The sequence below is a fragment of the Typopeltis vanoorti genome, chromosome 15, assembly GCF_054136105.1.
Source record: "Typopeltis vanoorti isolate ZY-2024b chromosome 15, IOZ_Tvanoo_1.0, whole genome shotgun sequence".
Classification (NCBI taxonomy): Eukaryota; Metazoa; Arthropoda; class Arachnida; order Uropygi; family Thelyphonidae; genus Typopeltis; species Typopeltis vanoorti.
The window spans coordinates 14,827,309-14,853,966 of NC_143563.1; the positions used below are offsets into that span (position 1 = coordinate 14,827,309).

General features: G+C 35.0%; 1 protein-coding gene across 1 annotated transcript in view; it reads left to right on the forward strand.

The window, feature by feature from the left end:
- The window catches only part of LOC150098406 (prostaglandin E synthase 2-like), a 130,554-nt gene that overhangs the window by 14,595 nt on the left and 89,301 nt on the right, over window positions 1–26,658 (forward strand). The window contains exon 2 of the mRNA XM_090405225.1: window positions 12,297–12,509. Coding sequence (XP_090261351.1) covers window positions 12,297–12,509 — 213 coding nt within the window. The remainder of the gene's footprint in view (window positions 1–12,296; window positions 12,510–26,658) is intronic.

Here is a 26,658-nt window from a genome sequence, read left to right on the forward strand (position 1 = left end):
CCATGCTCTGGATACACGCCACAGAATACGGTGGAAGAAAGCTACAGTGATACACCATAGGAAATACAAATTTGAAAGACTCTTTATGGAATCAGCCTCAGCCCTAAAAAAATTCTCCAAACCTCAACAAATTTGGGTGTATGCGACTGCCCCAAATTTGGGAGACCAACATCTGCAGACCTTCAGCCCAACGGCCAAGAACACCTACTTATCCCGCTAGAGGGCACCATCAGGACTGTTAGGAGAACAATAGCTTTATCTCTTCATTCCCAGTTTCTGTGTTGTGCCTACATGCACGTAACTTTTTTTGTGTAAGTTCCTTTAGAAAATTGCAATGTGACATTGCCGAAATATCGTAAAATATTTATTAAAGTTTAATTTAATTTATATTCTTAACTATGTTGTTCTATTCCTTAAGTGTTTTAATAATGCATAACCAACGTATAAGCCTGTCTACGAGAATGTGTAAAATAATTTTTTATATATGTTATCTTATTTTTAATGTAATCTATTTCTTTATTTTTTTTTCCTCCAGATATATTTTAATTTAATTCTATAACATGCTACTGCACGCATATTGGGATTCCATTGTAATCAGTACCGTCGACAGGGTGTAGCATAGAGGCAGCCTGCCTCACAGCACAGCTTAATAAGGGTGCTCGTTCAGCCATATTGCTGTAGGCGGTGTCGCTGCGCTAACAGGAATTGTTAGTGTAGCAAGTGCGGAAAGAAGTTTTTCTAAGCTTAAAACTGATTATAAATTATTTGCGAACAGCAATGTCCCAAGAAAGATTGGTTGGTCTGGCTACTATATCGATAGAGGCGGACACAGCTTATAATTTAAATTTAGAAGAGCTTATAAACAGTTTTATTGTGTGTTATCCCCGTAGAGCAAACATTTAATTAATATTATTATGCAATCGTTTTGCATTAATGTTTCTCTTCTAATAAAACCAAAATAGCATTTGGGGATTTTTGTTTTTTTCATCAGGGGCGATATTTAATTGTTTGGCTCAGGGTGCGATCTAATCTGGCGATGGCCCTGATTGTAATCATGTGTCCTAACTATGTTATTCCTAGTATTGTTTGAATTAACTGTACTGATGATATCCTAAGATACTTAGGATGAAATATTTACTTATTAAAACTTATTACTGTGGTTATTACGTGTGTTTGTTTAGTCTTGGAGAAGTAAATTTTTTATTTATTTATTTTTTTTTGTGGCAAGTAGAATTTTGCATAATTTTTTGAGTTGTGTGTGCACACACACACAATTTACTTCTTTATTTATTCAATATAGTATATTTAGCATTTATCGCTTTAATTATATATATATGATAAGGAACTGGCAAATGAAATTACAATTCCTTAAAGAAAAGACAGTGTAATGGGAATCCTGTATTCACAAGGTCATCAAAAAAACAACATGGTGATAATGATGACTTATTATTATTTTTATCCAGGCCTCCATGGAGTCAAAAGACTCATTGTAGGAGGTCGTTTTTAGGAAACACAAAGCTTATCATACCACTCCTTGAACCCATTGACCGTTCCCGCTCCAACCACTCTCTCAGGCAATGCATTCCAAGGTTCAACCATCCTCCATGCAAAGAAACCACTCCTCACCCTCTTGCGCACAGCCTCCTTTTGCAACTTCCAGGGATGGACCTCTTGTCATCGCTCCTTCCTGCCCCGAATGTAAAGTTCAAAACATCATTTTAAATTTTCAAATGGTAATATTTATTACACAAATCCTAATGAATACTAACATTATTCAGTTACATAATAAAAGCAGACCAGTAACACAGATCTCAATAAATTAAGAAGTCTTCTCCCCCCTCTTCCTGCCCTCTTAAATAAGTCCATGGTTGTTATGACAACAAACTTCATATTCAAAGGTCATGCACATTGCGAGATTTTGCGAGCTTGCAAGTAGCTGCATATTGGATAACTTTTTATTTATTTATTATTTTTTATTTAATAAAAAAAAAATTATTTTCTAAACAATTCATTCTAACTTTGAGTAAATTCAGCACCACAGATTAGTTTATGCAACTTCAGTTGACTTCTTGATCTATTTTGAAAGATGGGTGCAGTGGAGTCTTGGGCAGGTACATTTTGTATGTCACGAGTAGGATTTTGCATAATTTGTCGATTCCTGATTGTGCATCGTCCAAGCTTATTAAATTTATGAACCTCTAGTATGAACAGTCCTATCTACAAAAAGTAAGAGGCCTATAGCTCAGTATTATGGCTGAATCAGAAGATAGATAAACTGGTAACTTTAATCTGGCTCTGAACATTGTGTTCTTCAAGCCTGAGTGAAAAATTGTCTTATCACCTAAACACTTGAAAATATCCATGCCACAATGGGATTTGAACACAACTTGTTAAAAGCATACAACAGACACTGTTGACATGATTAGCCAATTTGGGTAAATGTTAAAGGATAATTCTGATGTGGCATCCTTTTTTTTTTTAAGCTTAATGTGACAAACATACTTCAGATGAATCGTTGCCAGAATATGAGAGTTTTGCAGGACTTTGAAGTTGGGAATAGGAAAAGGAACTGAAGTAGAGGAAAATATTTTCCTCAGAATCATAGGATAGATAGGTTTTTGTATGAAAAGGATATCTGGATGCAGACTGTGGTGTGTATGCAGAGAAACTGTTCATGGATTGTCAGCTGGCCTTTGGTAGTAGGGACTGAAAACACTGGGTAAATTTCAGAAAAAAAACTCAATATCAGAACAGCTGAATTGAGATCTATGGAGACAGATTGATGAATGAATGCAAGTTAGCAGCAGGAGTACATAAGATAGTTTTTTCAACAGTGGGGGAAGGGAGACAGTATCATCCATGAAATAATTCTTTGTATGGAGAGAATTCCCGTTTTTGCAAATGGGGCTTTGTCACCTTCAGGTGAATATTGTTGCCTTATAAGCATATCTTCCTTAGTTGGAGGAAATGCCAGATATCTGCTTATCTAAGACTTAAAGAAACCACCATGGCCACTTTGTACAGTTGGATCTCTTTGTATATGCAGTGCAGGTGATAATGCTCAACTCTGCATTTAAGCAGGAACTAGCATTTCCTCCATTTCAGGGTACACTGAAGTGATTTTTCAGGCCACTTATAAGATAATGACCTCTAACTACATATTGTCAGCTGAGTGGTTAGCATATCAGCTCTCCAGTCAAAAGGCTGAGAGTTTGAATCCCACCATGGGCATGGATGTTTGTCATTGTCTGTGAAAATACTAGCAGTGGTGGTGGTGGGCAGTAGATGGCATTCGTGGAGATGAGGTGTTGTGGAGTAGGTGCCCTCCCTTGATGAGTCCTTGGACTCCTTGGAGGTGTCGCGTGATGATGATAATAATAATAATATCCTGTACATAGTTTTGCTGATGATAGCATTACATCTTTTCATTCATCAAACTTCGTGCTCATATGTGTGATTGGAATTTCTTCAACATTTTCTATAATCAACGTTTTAAACTGTGACTTCTTCTTTACCATTTTCTAGTGGAGAGATAATATATGCTACAAAAAAGCAGTCTTATTTTTCATAGAAAGATTTCTTCACTTCCTTTTTTTATTTTCTGGTAACATTATATCAGTCAGGATCAAATTTCTTAGACCTAAGTCAGCCTATTCTTCTGGGGATAACGAAGTAGGCTGCATGATGTGAAGCATGCCCACACTCCTGAAGGAAAATACCAAACCGCTGTGTTAATAGGCATTACTGGGTAGTATATGAGCTTCATTGCCCATTGTAACACCACAATTTTGAATATAGAATTATATACTGGAAGTTTGTGGTGATCAGAAAGCAAGTGTGAAGTCCAGAGCAAAGACCTAGTTTACTTTTCAACCCATTTCTTCCAGCATGCAAATATAGATGCAGTTATGGAAAGATCTAGCATTTCTTCTCAGAGGGGTAGCTTTGAAATGATTAATTTGTAAACTGGCCCTCAGATAATATATCTCCCAGGAGTCAAGGATTTATATACTGGATCAAACCTTATAATTCTTTAGGAGACTTTCATGTCAGCTAATGTCATTATTCTGCCAGATGTTCCTGGTAGGAGTTCGATTAGTGGTGTGATTGCTGGCTAAGGCCATAGTTTTCATATGAGTTGGGTGAAATTTTCTCTTTATGGATTAAGAAATAATCCATGACTATATATTACATTTCCCTCCCAGTTTCAACTTAAAACAGCAAAGAGAAATGGATTGCATGTAGATAGGTAAACATCTTGAGCCTTCTGGATTCACCTTATAAATATATGCAGTTTTAGTTCCACCCTCAACTATTTTTGTTTTCAACTCCAGTCTGCAAAACCATGCATTATTTTCTTAACAGAAACTGAAATTTCAATTTCTTCAAACACAGCTCACTTCAAATTTTGCCCTGTTACACCCTCTTTGACTCTTTTTGTTCAGAAGTGACATTTTAATATACATAATGTTCACTCTGTTTTTGATCTTTGGCAAAAAAAATCTATCCATTCTATTAAATTCATTTGTTGTCTATCATTCCCCTAATGCCACTTACTGTTCTTTAAATTTTTGGATTTTTCTTTCATTAATTTTTTTTTCTTCATTCCAACTTTCTTGAAGATTTTAATGTTCACAACTACAATTGGATTCCTTCTTTCAACTGCATAGATCAAGTAAGTAGAGATGCTCAGATATCTGTAATTGGTAGTGATGTCATAGATTGTTCACATACCTAAACAGAATACTAAATAACCTAACCACTCCTCAAATACTCCAGATTTCTTTCTCACTAGTTATTCTTGTGTGTGTACTATAGATATTGTTTAGTTAGACAATTTGGACTATAATCTAATGTTAATTTCTTTCCCATGGGGCAGTACCCATATAGTTACTATCATCCAAAGCAGAATTCAAATGACATCCTCAAACGCTTCGTATCCATCATATTATAATTTCATTGTAATATCAATGGTATTATAATTATAACTTCGCACGTCTTGGCCGGCAACGTAGTTCAATCATTATGGAGAATTTGCCATTGTGCAGAATCGTGTTTACTAGTCTGTTATTATTACTCTTTACTATATATATATATTGTTTTCAAATTGTTTCTCTTTTTACACTTGGATGGTTCCACCACTGCATTGTCACAATGCACAGAAAAAGAAATAATTATTAACATATATACAGACACATGTGTGTATGTATGTGTAATAAGACTGGCTTATTACTTTCTCTAATTCTTGCAAATATGATCTTGATAAATGCTCACCTACCATTCCAAACATGTAACATTCAGTGCTTCTCTTCTTTCCTCCCTTTTTTCCCCAGAAAGAGAAAATCTCTTCCAAACTAGATGCAAAAAAAAAAGAAAAAAAAAAGTCCCGATTCTGATTGTGTTTCTCCAATTTTACTGAAAGTCCAGATATGATTCTTGTGTTCCCTTTTTATTCTCTTCTATTCTAGTGGTATCTATTTTGCAGTCTGGAAATTATTCCATATTCAACCCATTCCTAAGAAGGGTGACAAATTTTTGTCATCTAGTTACTGTCCAATTTCATTCATTTCATTTTTTTTGTTAAAGTAATGAAAGTATTGCCAGTATTGATCAACAGTGGTCACCAGTATGGATTCCATCCCTAACAATCAACAAGAAATCATTTACTTACCTTATCCACATTTGGACAACTGCCATAGAAAAGTTTGGGGAATCTCAAGTGGTTTCTCTTCATATCTATCTCCTAAGGCCTTTCATTGGGTTCAGCACAAATGCCTATTAAGCTTCTATTATATGATCTGACTTCTAAAACTGAATCGCTAGCTTTTTTTTTTCTCTCTCTCTCTCTGGATGCATTATGTGTAATGGTGAATACATGCTTATCCTCAAACTTTGACTAACAAGTGTTCACCTATCATTCTCCTGCTGTATATCAGTAAGCTTTTCCATTTGATTGCATATCCAATACAATTCTGCCAATATCCTCCCATTTCTAATTTGACAAGTCTTGCATTACATAAATCGCCAAAACTTCCAGAATATTAACTTCTGTAGTCTCAGATTTTTATCTCCAAACACTTTTCCTTGAGGTTCTGATAACTTTGTTTATTTCAGTGCTCGTAAAACTTCATCCTATTTTTAATTTCTCAAAAAATCGAACCCCTTTCCTCTAGTCTTTCTTTTGACAACACCCAAATCTCTAGACAAGGTGAAATTTCTCTTTTTGAGATTATTCTAATTTCAAATCTCTCTTGGCTTATATTACAAATATTGCCTCCTCAGCATCTAAAAAATGAATTTTTTTTTCTTTCTTAAGAAGTGTTACTTTGTCTCATAACAACTACTGACTCTACACAAATCTGTCCAACCTTTTGAATACTTTCTTACGTTTGAGGTGATTTTCCATAAGAGCTCCCAAAAATGCTCTACTCAGTACAGAAGAGAGCAGTTAGGTTGATTAATGACTTGTTTCTCATTAATTCACTTCACTCTTTCAGACAGCTGTTTGCATTTTCTACAAATATTTTTATGAATATTGTTCATCAGAATTGGCAACAATAATTTTCCACCCTCTTTCAAATTTTAGCTGTGAAGAGTGGATAGTTGACCATATGATGGTGATTTTGTAAGTAGGCCTTTGTACCATGTGTGATCAAATGGAAATATTTAGAGCAACCATGTAGGTTTCCCTAAAGACTTTGTGGTTGCATTCCAAAAAATGCTTGACAATATCAAGAGGGTAGTCCATTTCATACATGACTCTCTCCCCCTCTCTCTCTTTCACAGATTCCTTCCAATCCTTTTCTCATACAGTTTTTGCATTATGCCTTTTTTTTTTTGTTCTGATGCTCTGCAGAACTGGATGCTACTATTTCTCCACTTTCCTCTAAACATGTAAAAAAAATGCAACCATACGTATTTCAGCTTCGAACTTATCAAACCAACTTTTCGTTCTTTCATTCCATCTATTCTTGTTTTGGACTATGGCCTCCTCCATGTATTCCTTAATCAATCAGATTCCTTCTAGATCTCCTTGACCACTTGTTTATGCATTGCATTGTTTAGAGTTTCTTACCTGTCATGTGAGGTTCATACAAGAAAGGGGAGAAAATTAAGGTTTTGACTTCCATGATTTCTTTGTAACTAAAATGTGTGAATAGGATATTTATTTTCATTCCATAAATTGTTCCTTATTGCCAATAAAATGATACATGTATGTATGTGTAGCATATAATGTTACATAAATTCAAAATGGAAATAACACTGCTGTAACATCACTTAGTTTACGAAATTATCATGTTGAAATTGACCTGAAAGATTGAAACTGCTCGTGTGATATATGACCCTTGAGAAAACGTGTCCATTTGTGGGAAAAAAAATGAAAACACTTCAGACTTACTGACAGAAATCTGTGCTAGTATTGTTGTTTCTTCCCTCGATATATAACTGAACTTGTGAAGCTAGTTTTGAAATGAATTTGTAACTGTAAGGAGTAAAAATGATATCAGTATCAGCACAATTACTATAAACAATTACAAACATCATGGAGATTATCAGAAGATAATTCCCGTGATGAGTAATGATCCCACGAGTCTATAAATAATTTTGGTATAAATTGAAGTGTGTCATTTTGAGTTCTTGAATCCATAAGACCGTGACCCTGTAATAATAGACTGCCAACAGCTAGATGAAGTAAGCCAATCTCTTTGTTATAAATATCACTTGATGATCAATAGAAAAGCATTTTTCTCTCAATCAAGTCCATCTAAATGAGGCATGTTTAAATCGAAAAAAAATATGAGATAGTAAATGGGAGGTCTATTCACATTCATCATGCATAGTTTGAAAGTGGAAGAGAAGTTGAAAATGAACAAATATTTGAAGAGGATGTGATAGAAATGAATGGGAACCATCTGAGTATGTGAAATAATAAATTGAAAATCTGGAAATGAGAAGCTTTCATAATTAATAATGAGGAAATTATTTCATATCTTCTCTCATAATTATTTCATAACATGTAAAGCTCAGGGAAGCATCACAGCCACATAACTTAGCTTTGTAAGGGCCTAATTAACATTATGATAGGATGGTTAATGCTGTCTACATAGTCTACTATCAGTTGTGTGTATGCTTTGCCTGGTTTTTCTTAGGTATTATTATATTTACACCTCCATGGAGAATCACTCATTATGGGATTAAAGGAAAAGCCCACATTTATTATAAGTTTTAAAAGAGGTATACCGTGAGTAGACATATCGATACAAAATTAATAATGGAAAACTCGCATACAAAGATTATTTAATAGTATAATTTTCGCCCACGTGTCACAGGCATCTTCAGTATATTTTAAGCTAAAATTAAACAATAACTGACAATTCCAAAAAGTGCCACCTAAGTAGCTGGTGTAAGATAACTAAAAAGGTCAATAAATTTCCTAACAACAACAAGAACAAAAAAAAAAGTATACAATAAAAAGTTAGGAAAGATTAGCTGATTTATAAAGTACTATCTCCCATAAAGGGGATAGACATAAGCCATCAGATCTGTTTATCTTATTTCGGACAAACAGGAAGATCTGGCTCTATTCGGCTAGAACAGGGGTGGCCAACCTGTGGCGCATTTCATGATTAGAAGTGGCACACTGAACCCCAGAGAAAAATTTTAAAAAAATTTGTATAAGATTTATATATATATATATATATATATATAAACACACAATTAAACTACCACTGAATTCTAGAGTGTGCACTTATTATACCTGTTTGATCTTGAAGCAACAGGCACTGGCAAATGCTGACATGCATCACCAGTTACTCAATCAGTTTACAGCTGACTCTCGTGTCATAACGTTCGATGAACTTCTGATTCGATGTGAGTGAACAATTCTGTGTTTTCGAACTTATATGTTTTTATTAACAGTTCTTTAAGTTTAAGATAATATTTCTGTTTTCATGAAGGCTTAATATAGTTCTGTAAATTTAAAAATACATTTTTTCATTTTGAATGCATACGTCAAGTTCTTGCCCACTCCCCTAATTTGCTGATTACTGAAACCTGCAATTATTCGGTGTATTTGTATGCGTGTTTTTATGTTTTTTTTATACAATATCTTTCCTTTTTATTTACATATAGTAGGTTTATTCCTAAAATTTAACTGATCATCAGCAAAGCTTTCGTAATGAGGATGTTTGGGTTGTGTGTGTGTGTGTGATTGTCAGCTGATCAACTGTTTTATGGCAGGAAGCGATCTCGTATTTCATTGGACATAATATATTACGAGAGAGAGAGAGAGAGACGAAAACTCTCTATGAAAAAAAATATATGATTTTTAAATTTATAGAACTGTATTAGGCCTTCATGAAAACAGGAATCTTATCTTAAACTTGTAGAACTGTTTTTGAATGTTCATAATGTTTAAAACGATGAAATAATTTAAATAAATTATTTAATAATGAGCTTTACTTTTTGAAATTTTTATTTACAGTCAGTTACCCATTACTTTGGAAAAGAAAATAAGCAGAAGAAAAGCAGAAGGTGATAGCAAGCGCTGGTTTAATGAACTGTGGGAAATGAGTTCTTATTTATTGCGGGTCCTTCAGGAAAACCGTTGTGCATTGTTTGTGAAAGCATTCTTTCAGATAATAGAAGACATGATCTTAACAGACACTATAGAAAACATCAAGCTGAATTAGAAGAAAACTGAAGTTAGTTCCTGAGTCTGAGTTGCGGAAAGAATATGTGGTTAAGAAAAAGGAAGAAATAAAAAAGAGGCAAAATATATTTGTGAAACGAAGTTGTGAAAGTGTGGCAATGCTGGAGGCATCTTATGAAATTGCCTTTGTGTTGACTAAAAAACACAAGCCTTTCTCTGATGGAGAGGAAGTTGTTAAGCCCTGTCTCGAAAAATTTGCAAAATATCTTGGTGATAAGAATGTTGAAAGAAAAGTAAACCAAATTGCTCTGTCCAAGCAAACAATTACAAGACTCATCGAAGAACTTTCCCATGATGTTACTGAGCAATTGAAAGACCATGTTCATGCTTGTTCTTTCTTTTAGCCTTGGACGAATCCGCTGACATATGTGATGTAGCCCAATTAAGCATTTTTATAAGAGGAATTGATGATAATTTTAACATCTTTGAAGAACTTATCGGTCTTGAGTCACTTCATGGAAAAACCAGAGGGTCAGACATATTTGACAAAGTAAAGTCATGTCTAGAAAATTAACAACTAGATTCTAGTAAGCTCATCAGTGTTGCACTGATGGAGCACTGTCAATGGTAGGTAGAGTTTCTGGGACGTAACTTTACTTGAAAGGTTTTTAGGTCGTTCTCTACTAAAGTATCACTGTATTATACATGAAGAATCTCTGTGTGGAAAAAAACTCTAAATTTGAAGCATGTTATGATATCAGTTGTAAAGTGTGTGAATAAAATTAGAGCAAGAGGGTTAAACAGAAGAGAATTCAGATAATATTGTGAACTGCTAGATATGGAATATGGTGATCTCATCCTCCATTGTGAAGTGCGCTGGCTTTCTAAAGGAAATTCTCAGTAGATTTTGGAAGATGAAAGAAAGTGTTCGTAATTTTCTGGAAGAGAAGGATGAGCTGCATGAGGAAAAAGCCCTATAGTGTGATGAAAAATGGCTATTTGATTTAGCATTTTTAGTTGATGTTACCAGCCATCTCAATGATCTAAATTTGAAACTGCAGGGCAAGAACAAATTGTTTCCTAGCTTAGTAAATGACATCAGTGCATTCAAAATGAAATTAAAACTGTTCATCTACCAGTTAGAAAATGGGGATTTAAGTCAATTTCCACATTTAGAAGAACATAGTGAATCTGTTAAAGATAATGGCAACTTTACAGAATATACTGAGAAACTCAGATTATTGCAAGAGTCCTTTAACAGTCATTTTAGCGATTTTGCCGAAGAAGAAGAAGACTGCATACTTGCATTTATAAATCCCTTTTCACTTACTGAACAAAAAATCTTGACGATGCCTAGTAACATACAAATGGAACTTATTGACCTCAAAACCAATTCTTTATTGAAAATGAAATTTAATGAACTTCCATCACTCCCAGATACTTCTGATATAATTAATTTCTGGCTATTGTTGCCCTGTCAACATTTTCCAGAACTGAGAAAATTTGCTCAGAGTTATCTGTCGTTTTGGAACTTTCATCAATGAAAAGGATTAAGAGCAAACTACGGTTGCGACTGACTGATTCAAATTTGAAAAACTGTTTCATGCTTTCTGTAACTGATTTAACTCCAAACATTACAAGCTTAGCAAAAGCAAAGCAATTTCAAAAGTCTCAATAAAATAATTAATGTTATCTTGTATTTATATGAAATCCTTTTATTTAAAACTGCTAAAAGTGTCTATATTACCATATATATAATAAATCATTTTATGCATAGTGTTAAATATATCCATATTACCATATTTTAAAAGGGCTGAAAAGTGGTATAAGTTTGTATGGCACATCTTAACTAAAAAATGAAAACATTGATGCATGAACTATAAAAGGTTGGCTACCCCTGGGCTAGAAGAACACCAATCTTATATTGAATATGTTAAACCTGAAAAGTCTGGACTTGCAGAACATGCCATCTTCGCTAGACATAGAGTTCATTGGAGAAAGACAAGAGTCCTTCACAAAAGTCGGTTCCTCATGGAATGCCTTTATAAAGAAACATGTGAAACTTTACTTCATTCTCCTAACTTAAACAGATCCGACGGCTTACGTCTATCCCCTTTATGGGAGATAGTACTTTATAAATCAGCTAATCTTTCCTAACTTTTTATTGTATACATTTTTTTTTGTTTGTTTGTTTGTTAGGAAATTTATTGACCTTTTTAGTTATCTTACACCAGCTACTTAGGTGGTGCTTTTTGGAATTGTTAGTTATTGTTTAATTTGAGCTTAAAATGTACTGAAGATACCTGTGACACACGGGTGAAAATTATACTATTAAGTAATCTTTGTACGCGAGTTTTCCGTTATTAATTTTGCACCTTTATTATGAAACTGGCTAACTCGCTGTCTTATAAAATGAAGAGTCCTTATAAATTTCTTCACATTCTACACAGAATTTGAACTAGCTCTTTACAACCAAAGTTGTCATCATTACTGTTACAGAGACTCTGCAATAATTAACTATATTCCTTTTAATTTTTTTTTAAATTCTTAATCATTTAATATTTGATAATAAAATATTAATTATGATGACATTACTTTTCAGTTACTTCCCTTGCCAACAAGAGTCTTTTTTTTTCCATCATAGGTTAGAGGTTCCAAAGAATATGGTCTGCATATAATTATTTTTCAGAATCAGGGCTGTCCATTATGCTCTAAGGTTCAGATTTGCCTTGACTATTATGGATTTTCTTATGATGTTATTGAAGTGAACTCGCTGTCTCAGCAGGAGATCGCAATTTTTGAAGGAGAAAAGTTTCCTCTCCTCCTAGTTAGAGGATCTAATGAGAATAATTATGTGGTAAGTGAATACTTTTTAATTAAATAAGTAAAAGAGCCTCTAAAGTTTCCAATTTGTAATTTATGGACATGCCACTAATTAAATCACGTGTTTTTTTTTTCTTTTCTTTATGAGGGAGAGTATAGAAGTAATACATTTTTTTTTCCCCTCAGAAAATGTATTTAATAATGGCTTCATCTTTCATGAGATTTGAGTCTTTTTTTTTTTTTTTTTTTTTTTTTTGTAGTCTTCATTCTTTATACACTTTTCCATTACTGCTGAGTAAGATGCTGTATGCTGACTCTGTAATAGTTTTTATTCTGACATTGGAGTTCTTTCTGAATATCTTGTTTCAGTTCCTCATCTGCAAAATGGCATTATTGGAGTTTCCCATCCCTGGGGCACCTGTTTGTGATGGAAGGGACCTCCTAGTGATGGTATTGGCTTTTCATTCTACCTCTTTTTCTTTACTTTTCTTTCTGTATTCTTTGCACTACTTCTCCCGAGTCTTCTTTACCATCCTTTCTTCCAGACCACTATTACTGGAATCCAATGTCCTGCTGCCATGTTTGTCATGCAGTGTGACCTGTAGTCAACTGGAAAGAGGGATCCTGGTAGTCTAGCACTACTTTGGTCTCATCTTCAGCAAGATGATCAGTCCTAGATAACCTGGCCAGGATCAATCAGCTAGTGGGTTTGTCTGCAAGGACCAGTGATGTTGCAGTAAGTCTTTCACCTCCATGGTCTAGGGTTGGGATCCAAGGCTTATTGTTGTGCTGGTATGGCATCCAGAGTACCCTAGCATTTACTCCCACGTGCAGTCGTTGCTTGATAATCACTTGGCACCCGTAGTTGGTTGGGAGCTCTGGCACTGAAACAAAAAAAAAAAAAAAAAAAAAAAGTCCTTCAACATGAATTCTTCATTCTGAAACATTTTAGGGGTCCTAACAAAGTCCCACCCAAGTACTGATGCTGTAGATACAGCATTTGGTAACAGAAGTAAGAAACAAAAAAATATATATGATACTAGTATAAATGTACCAGTGTTTTTGATCATCTATGCCAGGGCTGTCCAACCTTAGGTAATCCGAGGGCTGCATTAAAAAAAAGATTTATCCGAGGGCCACATCACAATGCGTATCTAGTAATTTGGTGAGCAGCAGCAACACAACCTTGAAAGCTGAACAAACGAACAACACTAATTGCGCACTAATTGTGTGCTCGCGTTCCCCGTAAGCGCTCGGAGCATGTGCATTGGAACAATACAGTGTAAGAACGCTTCTTTGAGACATCTAATATTTGAAAAACACATGGGTATATAGTGATGTAAAAACACCAAATAAAATTACCAACATCAAGATTATTGATTAGTAATAGAATTAAAATATCTAATATGCATTTGATTCAAATTGTTATTTTATTTTTTCGCTCGTGAAAATCAAAACCCACAGGTGTGCTGCACAAAATCGCCCTGCGGGCAGTGCTTTGGACAGCCCTGATCTATGCAACAGGTGAAAGCCAGTAGGGAAAATGTCGCCCTTCTTTATTTGTTTAGGACTGGCAGGACCTACTGAAACTGTTGAGAAATTACGTTCTAATTTCCTTGTGGAAACATCGTGTCAGCAACATTTCCAGAAACTACTGGGAACAACATCAATGGGTGGATTACCAATCACAATAACACCTCATAAAACACCCAATTCTTGTAGAGGAGTGATATCAGAATGGGATCTCCTTGATGTTCCTGATGAGCAGATATGTTTAGAGCTTAATGATCAGGGAGGGACAGGTGTGAATCACATCCTGATATGTAGGGATGATCACCTGGTTTCAACCAGGAACATCATCCCTACATATCAGAAATATGGGCATGCTCAAACTGCCTGTCATGGCTCTACCACCTGTGCCTGAAGTAGAAGTATAGAGCATGATATCAAATCTTGTTCTGCAAAAAAAAAAAACAAAAAAAAAACTGACAATTGTCAGGAAGATCATGCAGCTTACTCTCATGCATTTCCTTTTGAAAATGTGAAAAAGAAATGCAAAAAATTGAAACAGACAAAACATATCAGGATGCATAAAGAAAGTTAGCCACTTTCTCATCTGATAATTTCCCCATACCTGAACTTTGTGATAATGAGTGCTTCTCTGTTGAGTGTATTAGTTGCATCACCTACAGTTTGTTTATAGAGACAACTCCAAAAATGGTTCCATTTGACGAGAATCCACTTGTCAAAAAAAAAAAAAATTATGGCATAGATTCACTTAAAGATGCACCACCAGACACCTCACAGAAAAAATCGATATTTCACTGTCCACTGAAAGAAGAAAATTAAGCTTGCCAAATGACCCTGACACATCAAATGTATTAAATATTTTACCAGAGGATGAGATGGACACTGGGCATCCATGCTTTCCAAAAAAAGGTGATAAATATAAACCTGACAAAGATAATCTCTCAAACTAGACAAGCTTATAAAGACAAAACAATAGGAAAATGTTTACAATTGAACTGTTGCGGATTTTGCCAGAATATCGATGATATCAAGATTTTGTTATAGAAACACAACCTTTCTGTTCCTGCCTATACTACAGAAAACATACTTAAGACTCAATGAAGTCCCTACCTTAAGGAATTTGACTGTTGTATACAAGGACAGAACTGGAGGTGGTCCTGCTCATGGAGGAGCAGCTATCGTAGTGGGTAATCATACTCCTTTCCATCATGTCCAACTTAATACAGTTGTGGAAGCAGTACTGATTCGCTTATCTGTGGGATTTCTTATTACATTATATTCAATTTATTACCAGAGTTAAACGAAATCAATCTTGATAACTGTATCTTGATTCCGTATTTTGCTCTTGACCAACTTCTTCTCCAGTATTTAGACTTCTGATATGCTGATCAGTTGGTGATTTGCTGCATCAGTTTTGAAGCCTCCTTTATTCAATGGAACTATTTTCCCTTCTTTCCATCTCCTTGGGATTATCCCAGAGATGGGACTTACATTTAACAACATGGTCAAAGGCACTGCCAATTCCCTAGCACCTTATCATAAAACTCAAGCTGGTGTATTATGTAATCTCATAGCTATATTCACATCAAGGTTCTGTATATGCTTTGTGCCTTCAGTTCATTGGCCTCTATTTCCATATAAGGCTTTATGTCTCTTGTTACTACAATCTCCACTTGCATGATATATACTCTTGCAAAGTGTTCACTTAGTAATTCTATTATTTTGGCTGATTCAATTACCTCTCTACCATCATCATTCATTAAAATAATTCTGCCATTGAAATTGTTCTTTTTACTTTCAGCATACTGAAAGAACTCTTTAGGATTATCTTTGGCCTTCACTGCTAATTTCCTTTCATACTCTGATTTTTGCTTTTCTCACAACACTGGTTACTCTTTACGCTTGTGCTTTGTGCTGCTCATGTGCCTGCTAGTCACCTTTCTCCTCTAATTCCCTCCACAATTTTTTGTAGTTCCAGTTTAATGATTGTATTCATCCATTTAACTGCCACTTGATTTATCCTCTTGGCTCTAGGTATGTACTCTGCTATTGCTTCTCTCAAACACTTTTACCACCTCCCATGGACTATCAGCACTCAGCTCTTGCAGTTTCACTGTCATGGCACTGATCCAAGCAGTCTCCTAAGCTTGTTGTACTTGCCAGCCTTATGATTCCACCCACATAATCTTTTGTTCCAAGAGTTCATTATAAATTATAATTAGGACTGTTGTAATCCAGGATCTTAATATAACAAACACTTATGTTAAATTATTGATTAGACCACTAAGTTGCTATATTAAAAGTAACAGTATGAATTTATTTTCTGACCATGCTATAGCTATAGCTTTGATGTAGGTTTCTGAAGATCAAAGGAAAACATAGATGTACACAAACTCAAAATATATAAAAACTAAATAATCAATTTTTAAAAATCTTATTATAGACGATAATGCTGATCCATCAGAAAGTAATGACTTTATTATCCAAAACTTTTTACAATGCTCACTTGAAATAGCTGATACCACAGAACAGAAACAAGACAAAATTTCATAAACAAAGCAGCTTATGAAGAAACTAAGAGAAGTGAAACAATCAACCCCCAAAATAAAATTGAATACACTGAATTGTGCAAAACAATCAGAAAATGTATCACAGAAGAAATAAGAAAATTCAATTGTAAATTCATACAACAAACAATTAAAAACAATCATAGTCTCAAAAAAGCCAAATAGCAATTGATGAACAGCAATAAACAGATGGTTGCAGTCTAACTACAAAATGGGACCATTATTACCAGAGATAGATATACTATAGCAAAAAGAATCGAAGAATTTTACTCAGTATTATATCAGGATGATGAATTAAATGAAGAAAACTATGAAATAGCTGAAGTACCACAGATTCTACCAGAAGTTTATGCAGGGCATGCAAAATGAAAAAGCTGCAGGTGAGGAGAGTTATAGCTGAACTTCTAAAAGCAGGTGGTAGAAATGATCTACAAAATCCTAGCAAAACTATTTACTTCGTGTCTGAAGAAAAATGATGTATCAAGAACATGGAAGAAGGCTACCTTAATTCTGATACATAAAAAAAGGTGAGGTAGAAAACTTGATGAACTACAGACCCATCGGCCTACTAAGTCTTAGCTCATAGGCTTTGTATGACTCTGGACCTATCGCAACCAAAAGAACAGGCTGGCTTTAGTACAACGGACCATGTTCAAGTTGTACAACAGATTATTGAATGGTGTAATGAATATCAGTTACCATTATGTCTTGGTTTTATTGATTATGAAAAAGCCTTTTATTCAGTAAAAACTTGTGAATTACTTAAAGCATTATGAAACCAACAAGTGGAGGAACCATGCATCAAGACCATCAAATCAGCATACACCAATGCCACAGCAGCAATTCATTGAATGGAAACATCTCTACTGTGGAAATACAGAGAGGTATAACACAGTGTGACATTATTTCCAAAATTATTCAGAGCGTGCCTAGAAGAAATATTGAAATTTCTTGATTGCGAAAGGGAAGGTCTGAAGATAAATGGAAGATGTTTAAGCCATTTACGCGTTGCAGATGATATAGTTATCTTTACTTCAACTGCGCATGAATTACAGACTTGTATCCAAGAAAACTCCAAATTGCTAGCAAAACAGACTAAAGATAAACCTAAAGATAAACATAAACCAAGTTATGTTCAATAGCTATGTCTAGCCAGAAATAATAAAAATCAATAATGGTGAAATTAAACAAGTAGATCATTACAGATATCAGTGGGACAAAATTAAGACGCATGATACTTGGGCGGAAAGCATTTGGAAAATTACATTCAATATTCAAAAGCCAACTACCATTATGCCTGAAGAGAAAAGATCTTAACCAATATATTCTTCTTCCTATATTGACATATGACTGTGAAACATGGACACTAAAGGCAAAGGAAATTCAAAAATTAAGAACAGCACAATTTAGTATGGAAAGAAGTATGCTTGGTATATCACAAAAGGAATACGTGGATAAAAAATCAAACCAAAGTCTCTGACATCATAGGAAGAGTGAAACATCTGAAGTGGCAGTGGGCTGGGCACATTGCTCAAAGACAAGATCAATAATGGGAAAAAGAAGTACTGGATTGGATTCCACATTAGGAAAAACGACCATGACGCTGACCTAAAGCACAGTGAATTGATATCATCAGATTTGCAGGAGTGACATGGGAAAGGAGAGTCACAGACAGACAGTTTTGGAGTAATCTTGGAAAGGCCTTCATCCAGCAGTGGCTTGACAATGGCTGATGATATATATATATATTATTACTATGTGACACCTCCCAAGGGCTTGTCATGGACACCACTCCACCATACACATCTCGTCTCCACTACTACTTAATTCTCCATCAATGCCATTTCCACCACCAGCAGTATTTTTTGTCTGTAAATTGCATGTGTTCTGAAGGCTGATTTGCCTATACATGGGAATAAAAACCCCTCTCCCTCCATATGAGATCAGCTAACTTACCTTCAAATGAAAAAAAAAAAGCTCATATAAAGATTCCTCTCGTAACGATGAGAATCTAACTTAAGCCCTTTTGCATTCGAAGGGTGCAACATACAGTTTTTCTTCCAATTGTGCTAGGGAAGTGCTATTAGAGGTCTGGCCAGTAGAATAATGGTTGATCAAATCATTGTCATTTGCATACTGTTTGAAATTGAATGTAGTTTTTCTCCCCCTCCCCAGATGTTTTGACCTTAAATGATGGTCAAAACATCAGGAAGTTAAAGTAATTATTCTTGACACAGTCATACTCTTCAAAATGAATGCTGATCATCATGTAACTTTAAAGGAATGAAGGTTAATAATAATGTAGATGTTATCATATAGTACTGAAAAGAGAATTTTCTTGTTTGAAGTACAACTATAATACTTCATGCCAGGAAGTACTTTTGTTTCTGCTGACATTTAAATGATTGTAAAAGTCGGTGGTTTTTTTTTTTTTTTTTTACTAAGGACTTTTGTTTAATAGTCCTTAGCCCTGACTTTGTACTAAGGAGCAGAAAAAGCATTAATTTTATTTGCTTGGGAGAAATGAGTTCTGTCTTTTGTATTCATTGTTTCATTTTATCTCTCAGAAAAACAAAATATTGTTTCAAAATAAATACCTTATTACAAGTTTTGCAGTCTTCATTCCTCACTTGTTTTGTAAGCTTCAGTTGCCATCATGAAATTGGATGTGCAACTAACCCTTTACCATTTATATGTCAACACATTATGTCTAACTCCAGTAATGTCCAGTCAGTAGCTCGTAAAGTTTTTATTAAAGTATACCCAGAAGTGAATTTGATCATGAAGGTGATCCTTACAACATATTGATCCAAAAATATTTAAAGACAGAAATACACTTTTATTAATACAGACCAGTATTTTACAAATAAACATTTATTAAAGCCTACCAGTTTCGCCAGCAAACTGTCTGGCTTTTTCAAGGTATTACGGAGATATGAAAGTAAATGCAAATTAAAAGGAACATAAAAAACGTTGTAAGCCAAACTAGTATCTATGGTTACACGTTTCGCGTGACAAAGATGGCTTATTGTTCTTATTCATTATCACGCATGCGTGTTTGTTGTAGACTTGTAATGTGATTACTGGCTAGCTGTAGTTCAGATTGACTGAGAGAGAGGATCAAGTTTTTCCACGAACTGTTGAGAATTATACCCTGATTTCTGTTGAGGTTTCCGCTGGTTATTAGTACTATTGTGGCTTCCTTAAAAACACGATGCCTGTAGTCGTCATCGAAATATGGCATGGAGCTGTTTTGCCAATCTATCGTGTGGTTAGACGTGCAGAAATGATGTGCTAAGCCGGAAGAAATGCTTCTATTGTGGTTTACATCACCAACATGTTCTTTTTGTCTAATTTCTAAACTTTGTGAAGTTTGTCCAATGTAGGCAAGACCACAGGAGCAGGGAATGTAATATACTCCTGGATATTTGTAGAACGGAACTGTATCTTTTGGAGATCCTAAAACTTGTCTGATGTTGGTGGTTGGTTTGAAGACCACTCTGATGTTGTTGGCTCTTAGTATTCTTGCTATTTGATAAGAAATTGACTTGATGAAAGGTATCACTACAGTAGAAACGTGCTGACGGTGGGATTCTTCTTGTCTGGGGTTGTCATTGTATAGATATTTTTTGATGATGTTTTGAGGGTATCCATTTTGTGATAATGTGTTGGCTAGTGAGAGTTCATTCTGTGTATCCTCCTCTTCTGATATAAACTTTTTGGCTCTATGTTTCAACATGTGGATAATACTCAGTTTGTGTGACTTGTGATGGTTTGAAGTTCCGTTCTACAAATATCCAGGAGTATATTACATTCCCTGCTCCTGTGGTCTTGCCTACATTGGACAAACTTCACAAAGTTTGTCCAATGTAGGCAACTTGATCCTCTCTCTCAGTCAATCTGAACTACAGCTAGCCAGTAATCACATTACAAGTCTACAACAAACACGCATGCGTGATAATGAATAAGAACAATAAGCCATCTTTGTCACGCGAAACGTGTAACCATAGATACTAGTTTGGTTTACAACGTTTTTTATGTTCCTTTTAATTTGCATTTACTTTCATATCTCCGTAATACCTTGAAAAAGCCAGACAGTTTGCTGGCAAAACTGGTAGGTTTTAATAAATGTTTATTTGTAAAATACTGGTCTGTATTAATAAAAGTGTATTTCTATCTATAAAAACGACCAAAAATGTATACGTTGAATAGTTTAATGAAACACAAAGTTCGGTGTATGGAAAGAAAAAAATGCAGAAAAGCCAAACTTTTGAACCACTTAACGTTCCTTAAACGTTGCAGGGAATTCTCCATAATTCCTAAGTTCCTTATAATCAGAGGTCATATCAACTCTATATCAGCTAAAAAAATTTATCTACGCACTTCATTAGCGCTTGTTAGAGAAAGGATACAACACACGAGATACGAACTTAATAAAAGTGATAGTAATTGCCGCAAGTTATTTGATGAAATTTCCAACAACGTAGAATACACCATATGGAATCAACTAGACCAAATGATACAACGCAATTACGAAAAAACTTTCAAACTTTATAAGGATAAACAAATTAGGAAATTCAACGAACTTTACAAGAAAAAATATCGGACACAAAACAACCTCCCGGATGACAAAGTGATTTTCAATTTGTCAAATCATAACCTCACAAGAAATGAATCTGATATTCTAAAAAAAGGTTTTAATTTCGCGATTACACCCAAAAACATTCCTAAAATGGATTTTATGTGTGGAATTGAAAAAGGCCTATATCCACTACCAAAAAACGTTGCAGACACTATTAGATTCAAAAGTACAATAATCCTAGCCAAAGCAAAACAACCTGTTCTCAACATGTCTCCTTATGAAAGAAAGGCAATTCTCAACTTGAAGAAAAATAAAGATATCATTATTACAAAAGCTGATAAAGGAAATTCTACAGTTATCCTCAACTCTAAAGATTATTATGATAAGTTAAACGTATTACTATCAGACACCTCAACTTATAAAATCCTAGACAGAGACCCCACAATTAAAAATCATAATGAAACAAACCAACTAATCAGAAATTGTAACAATTGGCCAGAAGAAGTGAAGAGAACACTAAAATCCTCACATCCTATCACCCCAAGACTATATGGAACACCTAAAATACATAAACAGGATATACCTCTCCGTCCAATAGTTGATGGAAGATCATCACCAACCTACTTTTTGGCAAAACATCTTGCAAACTTATTAAATAATAAAATATGATCATCAGAATCCTATATCAAGAATAGTCAACATTTTGTAAATAAACTCCAAGCCATTACGATTGCACCAACTGACATGCTAGCCAGCCTAGATTATTATTCAGGCCTCCATGGAGTCAAAAGACTCATCGTGGGATAATGTTGTATCCCTTTTCACCAATGTTCCAGTAGACGAGGTAATAAACATCATCCAAGACCTCTTTCCTCTAGACATCACACAGATGTTTAGACACTGCCTTCAATCTAATTTCTTCAAAGTTAACAACACCATATACCAACAATTAGAAGGCCTAGCAATGGGAAGCCCACTATCACCATCTTGTGCAGACCTTTTCATGGAAAAACTTGAAAAAGAAATTCTCTCTGCAATCTCTCCGAAACCATCTACATGGTGGAGATATGTGGATGATATATTCATCATATGGCAAGACAGCTTAGACAACCTTAAATCGTTTGTGGATAAAATCAACTCAATACATAGCAAGATAAAATTCACTCTGGAAGTAGAAAACAACAACCAACTGCATTTTTTAGATATTTTGATAAAAAAACAACCTAACAGTGTCAAATTATCCATTTACAGAAAGCCCACAGATACTGGAAGATATCTTCACTATACTTCAAACCATCACAAGTCACACAAACTGAGTATTATCCACATGTTGAAACATAGAGCCCAAAAGTTTATATCAGAAGAGGAGGATACACAGAATGAACTCTCACTAATAGCCAACACATCATCACAAAATGGATATCCTCAAAACATCATCAAAAAATATCTATACAATGACAACCCCAGACAAGAAGAATCCCACCGTCAGCACGTTTCTACTGTAGTGATACCTTTCATCAAGTCAATTTCTTATCAAATAGCAAGAATACTAAGAGCCAACAACATCAGAGTGGTCTTCAAACCAACCACCAACATCAGACAAGTTTTAGGATCTCCAAAAGATACAGTTCCGTTCTACAAATATCCAGGAGTATATTACATTCCCTGCTCCTGTGGTCTTGCCTACATTGGACAAACTTCACGAAGTTTAGAAATTAGACAAAAAGAACATGTTGGTGATGTAAACCACAATAGAAGCATTTCTTCCGGCTTAGCACATCATTTCTGCACGTCTAACCACACGATAGATTGGCAAAACAGCTCCATGCCATATCTCGATGACGACTACAGGCATCGTGTTTTTAAGGAAGCCACAATAGTACTAATAACCAGCGGAAACCTCAACAGAAATCAGGGTATAATTCTCAACAGTTCGTGGAAAAACTTGATCCTCTCTCTCAGTCAATCTGAACTACAGCTAGCCAGTAATCACATTACAAGTCTACAACAAACACGCATGCATGATAATGAATAAGAACAATAAGCCATCTTTGTCACGCGAAACGTGTAACCATAGATACTAGTTTGGTTTACAACGTTTTTTATGTTCCTTTTAATTTGCATTTACTTTCATATCTCCATAATACCTTGAAAAAGCCAGACAGTTTGCTGGCGAAACTGGTAGGTTTTAATAAATGTTTATTTGTAAAATACTGGTCTGTATTAATAAAAGTGTATTTCTATCTATAAAAACGACCAAAAATGTATACCTTGAATATTTAAAGACATTAAGGGAATGATCTACAGATAATATTTGACTTGATATATTTAAACATTAAGAAGCGCACATGGAAGAGATCAAAACATTTTATAAATCTTCATGATGTTTGTGAAATAGCTTCTTTTTTTTTTTTTTTTAAACTAAATATGGTAATTTTCTTTCAGGTAAAGATGTAAAGGATTCCTTTACATCTTTACTTGATTAAGTACAATAGTGTAGTTAATTAAGTACAGTAGTGCAGTATAATGTTAGTAAGGGATTTTAATCCTATCTGCATTATATAGAAAATGGTATAGTAATTCAAATGCTTTTAGTCAACTAGTTGACTACAACAGAGTCTATACCTACTAAGTCTCCATAGCTCAGTTGGCGTAGATGAATCCCTTTTGGTCAGAAAGACCTGGGTTCGATTCCCATCCATGACGTGATGAACTTTTATCTGGTCTTTTGACTAAAGGTGAGTTAGCTGGTCTCCATAGAAAAACCCTCTACCTCTGTAGAGGGTTTTTTCACCTGGAAACTCCGAATTTTTGTCTCTCAGAACAGGCCAGTTTGCCTGTTCTGAGAATACACATAGATCTACAGTCATGATGATGAACAGCCTATTTTTCTACCCACTGCAGGCTGAATGCCTCTCCCATTGCAGGAGGTTTGGGTCTACTACTCCCATGGTGACCCAGTCCATATTGGGAGAGTGTATTTATACTCGAGTGAAAACATGAAGGTGGAAGATAATCATAAACATCCATGCCTAATGCAGGATTTGAACCTGCAGCCTTTTGACTAGAGAGCAGATACGCTAACCACTCGACCAGCGAGGCTGGCACGTGTTTATATACTAGAGAATAATGATTTTGCAAAAATTTCCAAGTGTATTGAGTTTTGCCAATTACAAATATCATTACTATTATTATTACCAATATCACATGCTACATGACAGTTTGTTTCTGTGTGTGTGTTTAAAGCAATGAACTATTTTTTTTGACACAAAGATGACATAAATAAGTGATTACTATAACGCAATTTTCTTTTATGCCTATTGCATGAAATATTTCCTGCCTTGAATGTCTATGGTGAAATAATTCCTGCAATTATCTCTATTAACATGCCACCACCACTAAGACAAAAGAAGACATTGTTACATTACTCACCATACCCTCTTTTAAAATGCTGTGAACCAAATTCCTTAAATATATCTTATTATGCTTCTTTATCTAGTTGAACCTTAGAGGTTCAATTAGCTTAAGAACGTCCATACCTCTTTCATTCCTTTCTGTCTTGAGCTTTTCCATTCCAGTTCTGAATTCCCATTTCATATGAGAGTTTTTGGATGTTATTCTCCTAACACATCTGCAGTCTTCTACAGAGTCGCTTTCCATCAGGCTTCACCTTGGATGCTTGTGTACCCATTCTCTTTTTACACATTCTTTCCACATGTTCAAGCCTTCTCGATCTGCTTGCTCGAATCTCATACACTAAATCCTGCGATCTATAGAGTTAAAATTGTTCTTGGTTGTCTTTTTTTCTCCATTCTCCTGTTGTGATGTCTTACACGTCCATAGACTTTTCTGTGGATTTTATTTTCAGAGATTTGCAACTGTTTTGCATCTTGCTCATTTAGGCTCTACTCCATACATCAATAATGATTAGGACGGGTTGAACCCTCCTAAGGAATGGAGGAGAAAAGGAAGGAACCCATAAGAAATAATCATCATCATCAAATTCCTGCCATGTACCCTCAAGGAGTGTATAGGATATGATAGTACTACATGAAAAATTTACATCATTACTAACTTCCTATCTACAATTTTCCTCCAAATCAATCTGTTACTTGTCAAGACTCCAACATTATCGGACCTTATATTTCTATCGTCTAAGGCACTTTGTACGGTATCAATCCACCTATATCTTGGTCTTCCTCTAGGTTGTTTTCCTGCCAACCTGGCAGAGAACACTTGTTTTGCTAATCTTTCCTCGCCCATTCTATTTAAGTGACCATACCACCTGAGATTAGCTCTGCTAACGCATTCCTGGATGCTGACAATGTCAAGTTCTTTCCTAATATCCTCATTTTTAATATGATATTGCCATTGATGCCATCTGTTCACGCCTCTAATCTTTCTCAGTACTCTCATATCTGCGGTCTCTAGTCTTTGGTCAAGTGTTTTACTTCTGACCCAGCTCTCAGATCGATAAGTTAAAACTGGTTTGAACACTGTCTTGTATACAGCTAATTTAGTGTTCCGACTAATTTCTCTCTTATTCCATATGAATTTATTCAATTGACTTCCCACCATACCAGCTTTGCTGATTCTGTTGTCTATTTCTATATTTAAATTGCCATCTTCAGTAAAAATCGTGCCTAAGTAGCTGAAATGTTTTACTTGTTTCACAGGTTCTCCATTCACAACACAGTTGACATTTTCAATGATTCTGCCTATTTTCATTGTCTTTGTCTTTTTATTGCTGACCTTCATACCATATCTATTACAACAGTTATTCAATTTAGGCAGGGAATCTTGCAAACTTGTAGCGGATTTATTCAGAAGTATAACATCGTCTGCATAAAGCAAAGCGCTGACATTAACATCTCCAATTTTGATATCATGTTTAATACCACTTTCCTTCATAATGTGATCCGTATAGATAATGAATAACAGAGGGGATAATATACATCCTTCTCACACCAGATTCTTCATTCAATTCAATTCAATTCTAACTGCTGACTTACAACTCAAATAAAGACTAAGCATTGCTTGATGTACTGCCCCATTGACACCATATAACTGTAGCGTATTGAATAGCTTCTCTCTTGGCACCTTGTCATATACCTTTTCCAGGTCGACACAACTTAAATATAGATCTTTGTTATATTCCCATGCTTTCTCAACTGTTTATCGTAAAGTGAAGATCTGATTCTGACAGCCTCTATTCGACCTGAATCCAGCTTGTTCTTCACCAAGCTTTCTTCCACAATTCTTCTCAACCGTTTCTCAAGTATACTTGCATAAATCTTGCCAGGAACACTCAGTAGGGAAATACCTCTGTAATTCTCACGTTCAGTTTTATTTCCCTTTTTATATATGGGTACTATGAGAGCTCTCCTCCAATCATCAGGAATTTGTTCCTCTGTCCAGGCTTTCTGAACTATGCAGTGCAGCGACTGTAAGACTTTTATATCACCATACTTCAGCATTTCTGGTCGAATATCATCTACTCCTGC